The sequence below is a fragment of the Tinamus guttatus genome, unplaced genomic scaffold (assembly GCF_059628265.1).
Source record: "Tinamus guttatus ecotype Peru unplaced genomic scaffold, ASM5962826v1 Tinamus_guttatus_pri_ptg000180l, whole genome shotgun sequence".
NCBI classification, from domain to species: Eukaryota; Metazoa; Chordata; class Aves; order Tinamiformes; family Tinamidae; genus Tinamus; species Tinamus guttatus.
Genome location: NW_028288714.1, coordinates 2,107,337 through 2,121,993, shown reverse-complemented (window position 1 = coordinate 2,121,993; position 14,657 = coordinate 2,107,337). Strand labels below are relative to the sequence as shown.

Genomic DNA, 14,657 nt, shown 5'->3' with positions numbered 1-14,657 from the left:
CCTGCACAAGTTGCCTGAACCTTCCTGTACAGGCAAGGAAAAAAAATGAGGAAGAGAGCAGAGCAATTGGGTCAAGGAAATAATGAGATTTTAAAACTATATTTTAAAAAAATCAGAGGTGAGTCTGGAAAATCATGAAGTACTTTTTTCCCCCCCAAAGAGGGTGATGGCTACTGAAAGTATTATTATGCTGGTAGAAAACAGAACATATCCTGAAGCAGGAATTGCGTCTAGGCTGGAAACTTCGCCTTAACCCGCTGCCCCGCAGCTGCAACAGCACTAACGGAAAAGAAAAAGAAAAGAAAAAGAAAAGAAAAAGAAAAGAAAAAGAAAAGAAAAAGAAAAGAAAAAGAAAAGAAAAAGAAAAGAAAAAGAAAAGAAAAAGAAAAGAAAAAGAAAAGAAAAAGAAAAGAAAAAGAAAAGAAAAACCCGGGCTAGCCCCGCCCCTCGGCCGCGCCTGCGCAGAGCAGCGCGCCGCGTGTCACCCAACGCGCGCGCCGGCCGGGCCCGCTATTTACTCGGCGTCAGCCGCCGGCCGCGGAGCGGCCAATAGGCTGTGAGAGGAGGCGCTGCGCAGCCAATGGGAGCGAGGCAGGGGCCCGGGGGGCGGGGCGGCGCGGAGGGGCGCGGGCGCCCGTCGCTCTGGCCGCGCGCGGCTGCTCATGGCGGCGTCCGCGGCGCTCGCGCTGCTGCTGGCGCTCGTGGCCGCGCTGCGCGCGCCGCCGTGCCGTGCCCGCGGGGCCGCGCCCGCCTCCTCCCCCGCCGTGAGCGCCCGCCTCGCGGCGAAGTGGCCCGCGACCCCGCTGCTGCTGGAGGCGAGGTGCGTGCGGGCAGCCTCCTGCCCCAACGGCCGCAGTCCCCAACGGCCGCGGGCGGCCGTTAGGCCGGACAGGGGAGCGGCGTCCCCCCCCCCCCCCCGCCCCGCCTTCTCCATAATAACCGGGGAAACGGGGCCACCCGCGTGCGGGGCAGGAGGAGGGGGCAGCGAGGGGGAAACGGGGCGGCGACTCCCGCTCCTCAGTGCTGTCCGTCCCGGTGCCCCTTAGGCATGGGGCTTTATTTATATATTTGTTTCTCTCTGCTTATAAGTCGCTTATAGTATGGATCAGCTGTCCCGCGTCTGAAGTGCAGCTCTTAAATTACTTTGTACTTAGTTATCGTACTCGGACGTTTTGCTGTTTAGGTTGGGGACTGCCAGACTGCACCAGCCCTATCCAGTGCTGGTTAGCAGTGTCTCTTCCTCTCACTTGTTACTTACTAACTTATAAAGGAGTCAGTAAGGTGTGTAGCTGTGGTGGTGAAACGTAGCTTTAAAAGACTGTTCACTTTATTGTTCACTTGTAATCATAATCGAAATATAGTGAAGGTGCTTTCCAGTATCACACATTTTTGACTATTTGCTGCTCTCCAAAGAACTGTACTGAATGGGTGAATTGGAAGCTTCTGTAGTCAGAGGGTTGGAACACTTTCAAAGTAAAGGTTAGAGAACAATACAGGCAGCCTAGCAAATAGTTCTTGGAAGATGAGACAATGGCCCCATTAATAACAACAAAGTGGGAAAATGTTACCGCTAAACTGAAAAAATTGTATTTCAGATAAAGCAAAACCTACCTCCCTGCTCTTTTAATGTTGGTAATGGTTAACCCATCTTTGAAAGTATTCCAGAGATTAGGAGGTCTCCCCAGTTTATCCAAAAAGTCACTGTCATTTTTGGAATTCTGTAATTTAATTAAAAAGAATATCTTGACAAAGTTTGTGTTCTTATTTATGTATTAGTTGCTAAATGTGTGCTTAACTGGTTTTGTAGATAACTGTATATTGGTATACATGTGAAAAAATAAAGTGGACTTATGTTTGAGTTTCAGAGAGGATTCCACTTGCTTTACAGCTGATTACTGAATTCAAACTGGTAATATTCTAAATTTCTTTTCGTTTAACCAACTTATATTTATACCAGTATTCAGTGTATTATAATGCAGAGATGTTAGATGATAATCGAATACTTGTTTTTTGCTGTTTCTTTTTAAACAATTGAAGATTTTTATTGTGACACATACTTGAACAAAGTCAAGATATGGGCAATTCATTTTTATTTCTTAAACAGTGAATTTATTGCAGAAGACGGTAATGAGAAGTTTTGGCAGTTCTTGGAAACTGTACGGGAATTAACAATTTATAAGCAAAGAGGTAAGTTAATAAAATGCATGCTAGTTTTAATCTATTCTCTTGTACTATATGTGACTTTGTTAAGCTAACGTGTTAGTTTCTTGCAGCAAGGTAAAGCCTAACTGTTCCACTACTGCTCACTACATTTTCACAAAGCTTCTTGTAGGCTTCTTTCTGTAGAGGGGATTGATAGCATGGAATTCAAATGGACTGAGTTGCTGTTACAGGACGGAACCGCAATGTGAAGATTAAAGCTACCTGCCTGCTTCATGACTCAGCAGGAGTTTATGCAACATTCAGACTTGATGTTTTCTGCAGAAAGGATTTTTGCGGATGAGAGAATCCAAGAAAATTACCACAAATAGCTGAAAGGAATGGTATGAAAATGAGAATGCCAGCTAAAGAAAAATGAGAAGTAGAATTAAAAAGAAAAAAAAAAGATTTCCTATGTCTAGATGGATTAGCAACAATGCTAATGTCTTAGAATAAGCATTTATCTCCATCAAAGTAAAAAGATGGAACCTGCATGATTAGACAACAAAATGTTGAAACAGGGTAGAAATTTGAAAAGAAAGTTTGGAAAGAAGAAAAAATGCAGCAAACATGAAATTCAAATGGGTCACCCTAGAAAATACTTTGGCAGCTAACTGAAGTTATAATAGTATAAGTTAAAAAAAAATTGCAAGCCTGCTAGGCTCTCCACCAACTTTGAAGTATGGCGGTCTGTTGACCTACCAAATAGGTCCAGGTGGAAAAACAAGCTGCAAAACAAGGTAAGGTGGTTTTGTTTGCTTTTCGCTTCAGAATAGCACCATTCCTTAGTGGTGAGCAAAAGCAATATTTTCAAACTGACCTTCCACTAGAAGATACTTGAAGGAAATCAAGTGTTAACTCTGTCGGGATCCTATTTTGTTCGTGCTAAAGTTTGAAAAGAATAGATGGGGATGTGTTCAGCTACTAACATATACACAGCATGTATGCAGGAGTCAGCTTTGGAACCAGAGAAAGAGGCTGTTGAGGATGTGATTCCAGTCATTAACAGCACTTAAGAGATGATTCTGGCCAAAACAAACCAGTAACTCTTAAGTGAGATTAATTACTTAAGATTACATAAATAAATAGGATTTGCTTGCATGTAATACAGTTGATGACAGTACACTTTTCAGGCTTAATAACTTGATGAAGAATATGGGAAACAATATACAAATGTGTAAAACTAACGAAAAAGGTCCCTTTGAGGTGGCTGCCATCTCCCTGCCCTTTTCACCTTTCCCTCTATATTTTTTTAGAAAGGATATTGTAGAAGATATACAACTATAGTTACAGGGTAACAGACTGGTAAACCCACTTCTGTGAGCTAATGAAAACTGGGCGTGGGCTGAGATCATGGGCATGAACAAGAGAACACAGAGAAGGCCACAGAGAATGCTGTTCACAGCCCCACCATGTACAGCTATGAGAATGTGCAAACCAGAAACAGCCCCTAGAGCCTTTCTAGTGACTGGCTCCTGGCAGCATTTCTCAGGGGTCAGTACTGTGGCCAGTGCTATTTGAGTTTATTTGTTTATTTTTTGATGTCCTAAATGTTGATGGGGTTGCACCCTCAACAAGGCCCTGAAAGACTCAAGGGACAAGTTGAGGTGCTGTGAGGTGGGTCTGCCATTAGAGGGACCTTGGCAGATGAGAGAGAGGGGCTGGCAAAGATGAGGAAGTTCAGAAGTACATTGGAAGCTTGTGCATGTGGACCCAAATGTCCGCTGCAGCACTGTGTGCTGGACACTGACCCACTAGAAAGTGGTTTTGGGTAAACAGCTTCAGGCAATCTGATGAGCAGTGAGTTGTAGAGAACCCCTGTGCCAACCACACCAGAAGGTCATGAAAGGCAACCGCCTACTAGGCTGAATTGGCAAGAGTGTAGCCAGCAAGTCAAGAGAAGGGGTCGCCAAAGACTGAGAAAATTTTTTTTTTTTTTCCACCTGGAGAAGGATAAGGGGAGCTCTTTTGGGGAGCCAGGCTTTTACCGAATGGGCCCAGCAATAGGCCAAAAGGTTGTTATTCAACCTTGCTAAGTCATGTGCATTCCTCTATGTCCTTGTCTCCTAATGTGTAGCAGGCCAAGGCTGGGGCTGCCACATGGTACCCAAAGAATCAGTTTCTGCTTGAGTATGAGCTGCTTCTCACCTCCAGTGTCTCAGTACAGTAGGGAAGCTATTTTTCCTGGGGAAAAAAAAAGTGTAACACATTGTATAACTTACAAACAACAGTCATGCAAATTATTTGCTGTAGATTTAGACAACTACTCAGCACATACTGTGTTGGATAAGGATTACTCACAACTAGATTATATATTTATTTATTATGCAAATATCAACCTTAGAGAAAAATTCAATGCTTGCAAAACTCTTGAATCTGTAATAAACATGTAAGAAAAAAAGCATTTTTTCTGTACTGCTCTTTCTTATGTATCTTGGGGATTTGACTGTTCAACAAGTGATGGCTTGAGTTACTGTTTCCTAATTTGTATAGTGCAATGGAGTCTTGGACTGCAAAATGTGGGCTTGAAGATTTTTGTACAGTATTTGTATCATAGACCATTAAACAGATTTATTCTCTGGACAGCAGAGCCCACAAGAGCTTACTTTCTGTGCCTTCTGTGCATTGATGTTCAGTTTTTCTACAGGGCACCTGTATATTTGGATTAATTTTGTGCTGCATGTGTTTACTGGAATGGAATTTGAGAAGCTGTAATAAATAACTTCCCTTTTTTGGCTGTCCTGGTCTTTTCATCTTTTTTAATATACCCATGATATGAGCTACAGCTCTAGAATGCACATCCTAAATGTAAATGCTTAAATATGGGTCTACTTAGCCAGCTATTTCAGGTGTGGTGTCAATGGAAACCTAGTCAGCTCAGCCACAGGAGCTTAGGCAGCTGTTCATCTGACAAATTTAGGCATCTTCTGAAGTGTTATCTAAACAGCTTCTCAGGTTCTGCTGCCTGTTACACTGTAATTTGTGAGTTAGAATGGAAGTTTAAGGATGTCTATAGCTAGCTTGTGTATATCTGTGTTTAGATGTCTGAAATTTGGAGCTACATAGTCTCAATTATTAATCAACTTTATTAATGACTTCAGTAATAATAACCTATCACGCAGTGTTTTGTACTCAGAAACAGCTATTGTCTTTAATTCCATGCCACAACCTAAATATATGTTATTGTTTTTATTCTTCGGTATTAAGTGCCTTGTTCAAATGTTCCTGGAGGGTGAGAAAGCGGTCAGTGAGTTTCAAGGAACAAATGCTACGTTATTGTGCTACTGCAACAGTTCTCTGTAGTTCTGTATGTAGCAGACTTTACAGAGTGCTCTTGGGTGAGGTGGATCCTTTGGTGTTTGTTGTGGTTCAATTCCTCTTGCTGAAGTTTGAAGAAGTAGAGCCAGTCTGAATGAAGCTAGCACTGCTAGTGTAAGTTGTAGTAGTAGAAATGATTTGATAAATGTAGCCTTGTCAAGGTATGGCACAGTTACTTAGAAGCCACATTAAAAATACTCTATTTTTTTACTTCACATATTAAAATCATCATTGCTTTAGTCATTCTCCAGATAAAATGTCTACCTCTTTTACATGGAGCAGCAGAAACACAGCAGAAATATGCAAGCCAAAAAGTATAGAGATTTGTGAAAATATTTTATTAAGGCAGTATATTCAGAATTACATATTTTGAAAATCTTCACTGTGTCCAGGAGAGAGTTATTTGCAGCTGAGTTGAGAGATAACTAAAATTCCATTTGAATTTTTGTTTGGTGGAGTTAATGTGAAGGAAATAGGAAAATAAAGTTACTGGAAAGACATTTCAGTCTGGAAGTATTTGCTATTTACAAATTTTTGACATTTGCTGCTTGAAACCTGTGAAGCCAAGTATCAATCATGCCAGATCTTTGGGTAGCTGTAGAAAACAAAGAACTGTTTTTTGTCCTGGGAATTCAGTGTAGGACAGTAATGAATGTATACAATTTATGGGAAGGCAGCTTCCTGGAAATGTAAATTGTGCCTTTTTGTAATCCTGGTGTTTTTTTATTTATTTTTTCTGGTGAATTACAGCAGACTCAGCCTTAGTATCTAATGCATTTTAAGAAGGAGGAAAAGGCAGAAAGGAGACCCTAGAGATTTTAAGAACAAGGGAAGGTGATAGGAAGGAACAAGAAAGGATAGGAAGTTCGCAATTATGTTGATTGTACATCAAAAGAAATGCCAGTGATAGAGCAAACAGAAGGAGAAATGGTAATTCAGTAAACCAGTTGGGATACTGAGATACTAGGGAGATACTTCAAAGTTTTTTTTTAAAAAATGAAGAATTTAATGAAATAAAAAGTGGCTTCAAAGGTTTTGACATACTGATTTATGAATAGAGTTTAGAGAAAAAGTTCCTTGCTAAAGCGAAGAGGAGCAAAAGATGTGACAGTGTTCTACAATACTTGGGAAAGGAAACAGGATAAGGAGGAAATCGTTCGGCCTGATGTGTAAAACATAAGTGTGAGAATAAAGTGTGAGAATAGTCACAGGATTATTGCACTGGAAGAAGAAAGGAAGGTTTCTTCCAACCAAAGTCTTTTACAATCACCCTTATCGTTCCCAGGTGCCATCCACCTTCCCTGCTTACTTGGAGTCCTAGTTTTGGCCTTGAGAAGGTTTTATGTGGGTGTGGGGAACCATTTCACAGATTAATTGCTTCTCATATTCACATTTATCATGCATCTTTAGGGAAGAAATAGGATATATATGAGTAGCTCAAGGGATGTTGCCATTAGAATGTTTTTACAGAAGTGGCTTGGCTGGAGTGTCTCTAGGCTAAATGTGAAGAAATCTTTTTTTTTTTTTTTTTTAAAAAAAAAAAAGGTTAAAAGACTAACATAAGCTTGAAAAATAAAATGTAATGAATGAAGTACATTCAAGTCTACAGAGAGGTATTATTATCTGGAGTGGGTTTTTTTTTCCCCCTGTGGCTGAAAGATTTGATGCTTTTGTGTTACATTGACATTAGGCTTTTATATGTAATAGTAAAGGAAACTACTGGCAGTATTTGAAACCTTCAGACGCCTATCAGTACTAATATATTTGCTTGTTATGTAACACAGATATCATCTGTGGCTATATACTAGAAGTTTATCTTTTTTTTTTTTAATTAACAGATTCAGAGCATTCTTACTACAATCTAATCTTGAAGAAAGCAGGACAATTTTTATCCAATTTGCAGGTCAACCTATTGAAATTTGCACTTTCCATAAGAGCGTACTCTCCAACTGTTCAGATGTTTCAACAGGTGTGTATATTATATATTTGGTATGTGATTTTATCTTGAATTTTGCTTTCAGGGTAAAAAATTTTCATTATTACATTTAGTTGCATGGATATCTGTATTTTCAGGTTAGGTACTTTTTGCAATTCTCTGCCTTAAAGTTCAGATTTTTTAAAATATTTTTTTTTTGCATTGCTTTAAATAACTTTATAAGAATGTATACTCAGACATTTCCAAAGTAGGACATTTCCTACAGCTTCAAAGCAATGAATTTGTTACTTAGTGGAGTTCTCATCATTCTTTCACAGTATTCTAATAATTCAGAAGCTGAAAAATAGTCAAATATCTGCTTTGCTGTGGATGCCAAAGTGGGAGGATATAAATGCACTTCACTTCTACCCTAAAGCTGTCCTTCCTGTCAGCATTGCAGCTTTGGAGAGAAAGAGGGAAATCTGTTTTTGAATGAGGCCTTACACTTTGAGAATTAGCTTTTTTTTTTTTTTTTTGCAAGTGTTCTCTGGTGGAATATGCTCATCTCAGAATCAAATCTTTTTATTATCCTCCTCGCGCTTGTGAGGGCAGAATCATTGCTGTGCTTAGGAAAAAGAGATGAAGCATCACAGTGAAATCTTTATTTGGGAATGGCTGAGCAGGGTTCTAAAAGAACCCAAGAAAAACAAGGTGGAGGGAGAGAGAATCAAAAACTAATGTGAAATATTTGGGATTTATTGGGTAGTCATATCTTTGGACTTTAATGTGACTGCAGATAGTAACTAAAATAAAAATTTCCTGTAGCGCATTCTGTAATTTCAGCTTTTGGATGAGATTTCTTAGCCTCGTCTACAAAATATTAATGGACTTGCATTTTCTGGAATATGACTTCGTTTGATAGGCTGCAGCTCACTAAATCTTGTAAGGTCACAATCTTTTAATCTTTTCCATTACTATTTTTTCACATATACCCAATTTTGAACAGGTTTAATTAGAAACACAACTCAGTGGCAGCTGTTGAGTTATTTTAATCAAAGGAATGTGTGTTTAAGTTGCAATCAGAGTAGTCTGGCTGAGTGTAATTGTTGAAATACTAGATTGCAGCTGATGAACCTGCACCAGAAGGCTGCAGTGCATTTGTGGTGATCCATGAGAAACACACCTGTAAAACCAATGAAATAAAAAAGCTTCTGAAGAAGGCCACTAAGCGGTAGGTATATTGATCTATTTTAAGAGAAAAAATAATTAGTATTCTAAATTTGTACTTTCTCCATGCTTGCTTTTACCAAGCCCTCTTCATTTTTTTATTTAAGTTTCTCCATTTTTAAAATTTATGTTAAAAGTTACTATTTTTGATATATTTTGAATACTATTATGAGAATTCATCAATTATGAATCAAATAAGAAATTAAAATAAAATCATAATTCGTTTCTTCACTAACTAAATATATTATTTTGCATTTTATTTATTTATTTATTTTGATGTGGGATAGTCAAGTTTAACTTAGGGTGCATTTTCTGTACAAGATTGCCTGTGGCTCATGGTTGCATACACCAAAGAATTTTCAAACCAGGCCCCTCCTCACGGCCTGCCTTACACATAGGGTCTCTGCATACCTGCTACACCTACCTAGGATGTTGATGATAAGGCCCTGAGCATCTTTATGTAACTTGGCCCCGCACTGTGTGAGCAGTTAGCGCGGAAGAACTTCTTTCCTGTGAGGGTGACAGAGCCCTGGTACAGGCTGCCCAGAGAGCCTGTGGAGTCTCCTTCTCTGGAGATCTTCCAAACCCGCCTGGATGCCACCCTGTGCCACGTGCTCTAGGTGTCCCTGCTGGAGCAGGGGGGTTGGACTAGGTGTTCTCTAGAGGTCCCTTCCAACCTCAACCGTTCTGTAATTTTGTGATGACTCCAAAGTTCTCTTCCAATTTAAATTATTCTCTGATTTTATAGTGAAAATACTCTTAAGATTTGCATTGCAGAAACTGTGGATTATGGACTTCTGCTCACACTTTCCCACATGGTTTTTAAACAAGCATCTAGGTACCGTGTGCACATTTCTGCAGTGGGTGCTGGGTTAGAATTTCTCAGCTTGTCCTGGAGAGGTTTGAGGGGAGGTTGCTGGTCTTTAAGTGCAACCGTGCAAAGACCATTTTGAAAAAGAAATGTCCTTATTGACGATTGGTTCTTTATTCATATTGCCTGCTGCTTTTTCCTCTTTCCCAGAGTATTATTCAAAACATGTTTGCCATTATCTAAGGATTTACTGCAGGCGTAGAAAGCATAGCTTTTCTACCGTCATGAGTTTGAATGAAGAGGATAAGTAGCAATCAAAATTAGCAAAATTAGCTAAATTAACAGAGCTTGACGCTGCTGGGGAAGCAAAATCCGATTAGTTTTCATGTGTGTTGGCAGCTTTCTCAAACTTCAGTGAATATTTCTATGCAACTCTGTTTTTCCCTGGTTGCTTGGAACTCTGATCAGAGTGCATCATAGTCGGTCAAAAGGTTTTAGCTGTAACAGGGTTGCACAAAATCTCAGGGCTCTGTGCTTTTGATTTGGCTGTTTGTGTTGTGATTTGATAAAATATATTAAAATTACCTACAGTCCGTGCTGATTTTTGAGTTTCTTAGACTTTAACAATGATGTTGCAAGATCTTTTGTGAACAATCATGGGGGTTATGGTGCAAATTGTGTACTTTTAACAACTACATCTTCGATAACGATAACTTTTCAATATGAAGTAGAAAACTGTCACTTTTTTTACTTCATTTCTGAATATATATCACAATAATTTGTTTTTAAAAACAGACCCAGACCTTATCTTTTCAAGGGAGACCATAAATTCCCAACTCTCAAAGAGAATGGTCCAGTGGTTTTACTTTATGCAGAAATGGGTACAAAAGACTTTGTTAAATTCCACAAGATTTTATCTGAAAAGGCGCAAAAAGAGGAAATTGTTTATGTTCTCCGTCATTATGTACAGGTAGGCAATTCTAATTGATACTGATTCAGTAACTGCTAGTATTGTATCTTTTTCTTGCTTTCTGCCTGTGTTTTTGCAATTGCCTAAATCATGTATAATATATATTCTAACTTTAAAACTTGCAGATGAATTGAATCACACACAATGATTATGTGACTCTGAATCACATAATACAAACTTAGAAGCTGAGAGAAAAAAAAAATCATATTTTATATCGGATTTTAAGAAACTTCTAATGACATTCCTTTTCATTTTATTTGAAGTATTATCTTAAAAAATGTAATTGTAAAATTGTAATTACTTGTTTTATTGTGCATTAATGTGTATATATGCAGCAGTGCCACTTTTGGTTCAGAAAAGTTAGTAAAGGCTAAAGAAAATGTCTCACTTAAGTATGTAGCCACAAACTTAAAACCCATTGCACAAGCTGCTGCGTTGGAGCATTCTAAAAGAAAGTTTATTAAATGCTGATCTTTGCACATAGATTTTTTTCTTTTTCTTCTAAATGCTGCTTTTTTGCTCATCTAATCAACTAGATTTCCTGTTTCATTCTTCCTTATGCCTTCTTCCAAGTTAATTTTCATGGTTCTGAGCTGTACCAACTCCTCCTAATCCTGCATGCAAATACTGTTTGCGTCACTGGTTGATCTCAGAACACCTCCCTTTGGTCATTTGTCTGGTTTTTGTTCATTGTACAGTAATCTTGGATCAATCATGGGTATTACTAGGAAGAATCAAGAGAAAAAAATAGTTAGAAAATCAAGCTTAAAAAAGAATCAGTAATTAATTAAATTTGTAATTTTATGTATTCTCAATATAGTCTTGCATGTCCCATTAGAATATGGCTGCATTGGCTATCAAACTCTACATCATTGCCCAGTTTTTCAACATTTGTATTTTCCTGGGATCATTTTTTTAAACGTAATGTTTCTGAATGCTTTTCCTAATTTATTCTTCTCTGAAGGGAATTCTTCTCTTCTCTGAAGAATAAGACTGAAGCAAAACATGGCCTAGCAAAACCAATACCAGTACATGGAACCATGTTCTCTCCCAATTTGGTAATGAGTAGATTTCTGTAATTTATTTCTGAAGCAAAGCTTCCGGCAGGGAGGCACGCGCTGATGGCGCGACCTGCTGCTGCACTGTGTTATGTGGAGCCAGGGAAATTCTGGTTGTGTTGGGGTATCATCCTAGCCATCTTTCTGCTCTTTTTTTCTTCCCTTTAACTGTCTCCATGTTATTACCTGTTTATTCATCGTGGTCTCCCAAAATGCTGTTGTCTTCCTCACTGCATTCTCTCTTTGAACACTCTTTCCTTTTTTACTTCTTTCTCACAACCTCCATTTTATTCCTATGGTTCTCCATGTGACTGCTTTTTTCTTCTTTGTTCATTAAATGCCAGAAGAGGGAGCATTGAGAGCTGAAGAGGGATAGTCCTTCTGCTATCACGTTGTCTTTGCCAGTACCCCTGAGCCTGCACTTGTCACCCTGCACCACAATGTGCTTAGCTGAAACCCCCAACTCTGCTGGGTTTTCAGTCTTGGGCTCGAGGATTCTCAATACAGAAAGAGTCTGAGAAACTGCAAGCTCAGACTGAAAGACTTTCAAGAAATTTCTGCTGTGCATGTGCAAACTGCATTTTGGAAAGGAGATTTTTGTGCATTTTGGATAATTTTGGGTGTGTTTTCAGAAACAAGTTTTCTCTGAGTGCTTGTTACCCTGCTGAGTGTCAAACTTCGAGGCAAAAAATGAAACACTTGTGCTTCATAAAGGACTTAGGGTGTTTTAGCAGTGAAATTTTAATACATTTTCTTAATCTTCCTCACAGAAACCACTTAACTATTTCCTTAAAGCTTTCAAAAATGTCAGCAAAAATAGAGAATTTCCTCCTAAAATGCTGCAGTCTGGCAAAGTTACAAGGAAATGAAAAAGATTTTAAAGTGGGAATTGTAAGGCATCATTAATTGCATAAGTACTACTAGTTCTGCCTATTCGAGTCCATCTTTTAATACTATGTGAAGGGGCTACTATTTCAACAGCATTTCTCTGTGGTCTTCAGGATGACTTTGTTTTTTGTCACACACATTCTTAATGATTTGATAATTTAATGGTGTAAAGTCAGTATGGCTTATATAACTCTTTTCATGTATTTCATTTGATGGAGTGTTTTGTACCTTGAATCCTAAGGTGAAAGATCAGTTTAATTACAGCTGTCATAACATTTAAATTTAATATATTAGATACTGTTAATCTTCTTTAAATGCACTATTCTAATTTACAATTTTTGTTTTGTTAAAATAATGTCATCAAGCAGAAACCAAAATCCAGAAAAATGTATTTATCTGGATATGGTGTAGAACTTGCCATAAAGAGCACAGAATATAAAGCAGTAGATGACACACAGATTAAAGGTATGTTTTATTTTTGATATCTTGTAAAACCAGTCATATTTTGAGGGTCGTACTTAACTACATTTTATACACATTGTTAAAAAACATTAAGAACTAAGACATGAAAATACATGGAAGCCTTTGTGAACAGCTGTGCTTAAGATATAGTTCATTACTTAATTATTGTTATCTGTAGCTGTACTTCAAAAAGTAATCCCTTCTTCCTTTTCAATAGGTATAGGATTACACGTGTTTACCCTTGCCTCTTCAATTACTTTATGTCAGCTGGCATCTCTAATAAGTTAATTAGCACAGTATCTGCAATTATTTTTGTGTGTTTCTATACTTGCGCATTCTTCTGTAGAAAAGATGTAAGGGACCACAGAATTTGGTGCCACTACCTGTTATAATGTACTGAAGTGAGGTGTACACTGCAGAAGGTGGTAGCTGTAGTCTTCTGACAGAGAGTAATTACCTTCTGTGAAGACTTAAAGGCTTATAGTAAGTTACAGATAACCCTCGTGTTGCTTTTGGTGAGGCTAGTGCTCAATAGCTGCTGAGCTCCCACAAGTTCGTTTTAAGGGACAGACACTGATCTCTGACTTGCATCAAGTGCTGGCTGGGGATTCAAGAGGTTTAAAATAGGCATTTTTTTAAGTCAGCATAGATTTGATGTCACTTGCTCAATAAACATTATATGTTAGTGTTTGCTCAAACTGAGAAAGGACTATTTTGAGGAGTGAACTACTTAATACGTAATTTTCATTTGTATTGGAAATGTACGCATTAGATGAATTCCATGCAAAATGAATTTGAATGTTGGTAATTTCTGTAAAGTGATTCATTCCGATGCCAACATATGAATGGACATATCTAAATCTACTGGAAATTACAGCCAGACATGACAACTTTTGGATCATTTCATAATTTGTAAGAACATAATACATTACTAATTTGCTTGTTTTATGTTGTATCTGTATGCTGCATATTCAGGAACAAATGGCACATCAGAAGTGGAAGATGATGAGGATGAGGAGGATAGTGATGTCCAAGGATTTCTCTTTGGCAGATTGAAGTGAGTTGGCATAAAAGTTTTTGCACCTGAAATAAAACAAACAAAATCATTCTACATAAAAAGTGATATTTATTTTGGCAGCAATTTTATTTACTATATTTGCTGTAATATAAAAGACAGAGTTGCACGTGTGTGTATGTGTTGTGAGCGTAAAGATGGAAAAAAGTTTACTCTGTGCTTTTCTGTTTATTGCTTTTAGAGTTCTAATTCTCTTGGAACGTATACACTAAACTATTTAAAGTTAAAAATTCCCTCTTGCGAAGATATGAACATGAAAATATGATGTTCTACAGTAAGCAGCTGTTACATCTTCTTTTTTCAGCTGATCAGAATCAAAATGTTGATTTTCAAAATGCAAGTAACAGTCTAACAAATCCAAAACCACATGTTGTAGCTACTCGGGGTGTTTTTTTAAGAGGCAGAGTCATTCTTTTCTAAGGGTTAAGGGATGTTTCTTGAAATGTCTTCTTACGGAGTTCATGAATTTGTGTTCTGGCAGGAGCTCTTACATCTCCAAGTTACAGTGTCTTGGACCAAGCGAGGGATGAAATCAGTTGCAACCCTGTGGGAAGCACAGGCTGCTTCCCGTCCGTTGCTGCTGGATTCCCTTCATGGCTGCAGTCAGCAAAAGTGCTTCTCTCACGCTGTAACAAATCCATACAGGATTGCCATTTCAGCCGAGTTTGCATTCTTCCAGGAGTCTGGATTGCACTTTAATCACAGCAGCACCAGCTCTTTTCTCCAGCAGTGAT

The 14,657-nt window shown here is 38.4% G+C and overlaps 1 protein-coding gene across 1 annotated transcript in view; it reads left to right on the top strand.

Moving 5' to 3' along the window:
* Positions 1 to 662: 662 nt before the first annotated feature.
* The window catches only part of UGGT2 (UDP-glucose glycoprotein glucosyltransferase 2), a 70,090-nt gene continuing 56,095 nt past the window's right edge, over positions 663 to 14,657 (top strand). Inside the window, exons 1-7 of the mRNA XM_088523347.1 lie at positions 663 to 820; positions 2,105 to 2,187; positions 7,356 to 7,486; positions 8,551 to 8,663; positions 10,266 to 10,440; positions 12,755 to 12,851; positions 13,824 to 13,905. Coding sequence (XP_088379473.1) covers positions 663 to 820; positions 2,105 to 2,187; positions 7,356 to 7,486; positions 8,551 to 8,663; positions 10,266 to 10,440; positions 12,755 to 12,851; positions 13,824 to 13,905 — 839 coding nt within the window. The remainder of the gene's footprint in view (positions 821 to 2,104; positions 2,188 to 7,355; positions 7,487 to 8,550; positions 8,664 to 10,265; positions 10,441 to 12,754; positions 12,852 to 13,823; positions 13,906 to 14,657) is intronic.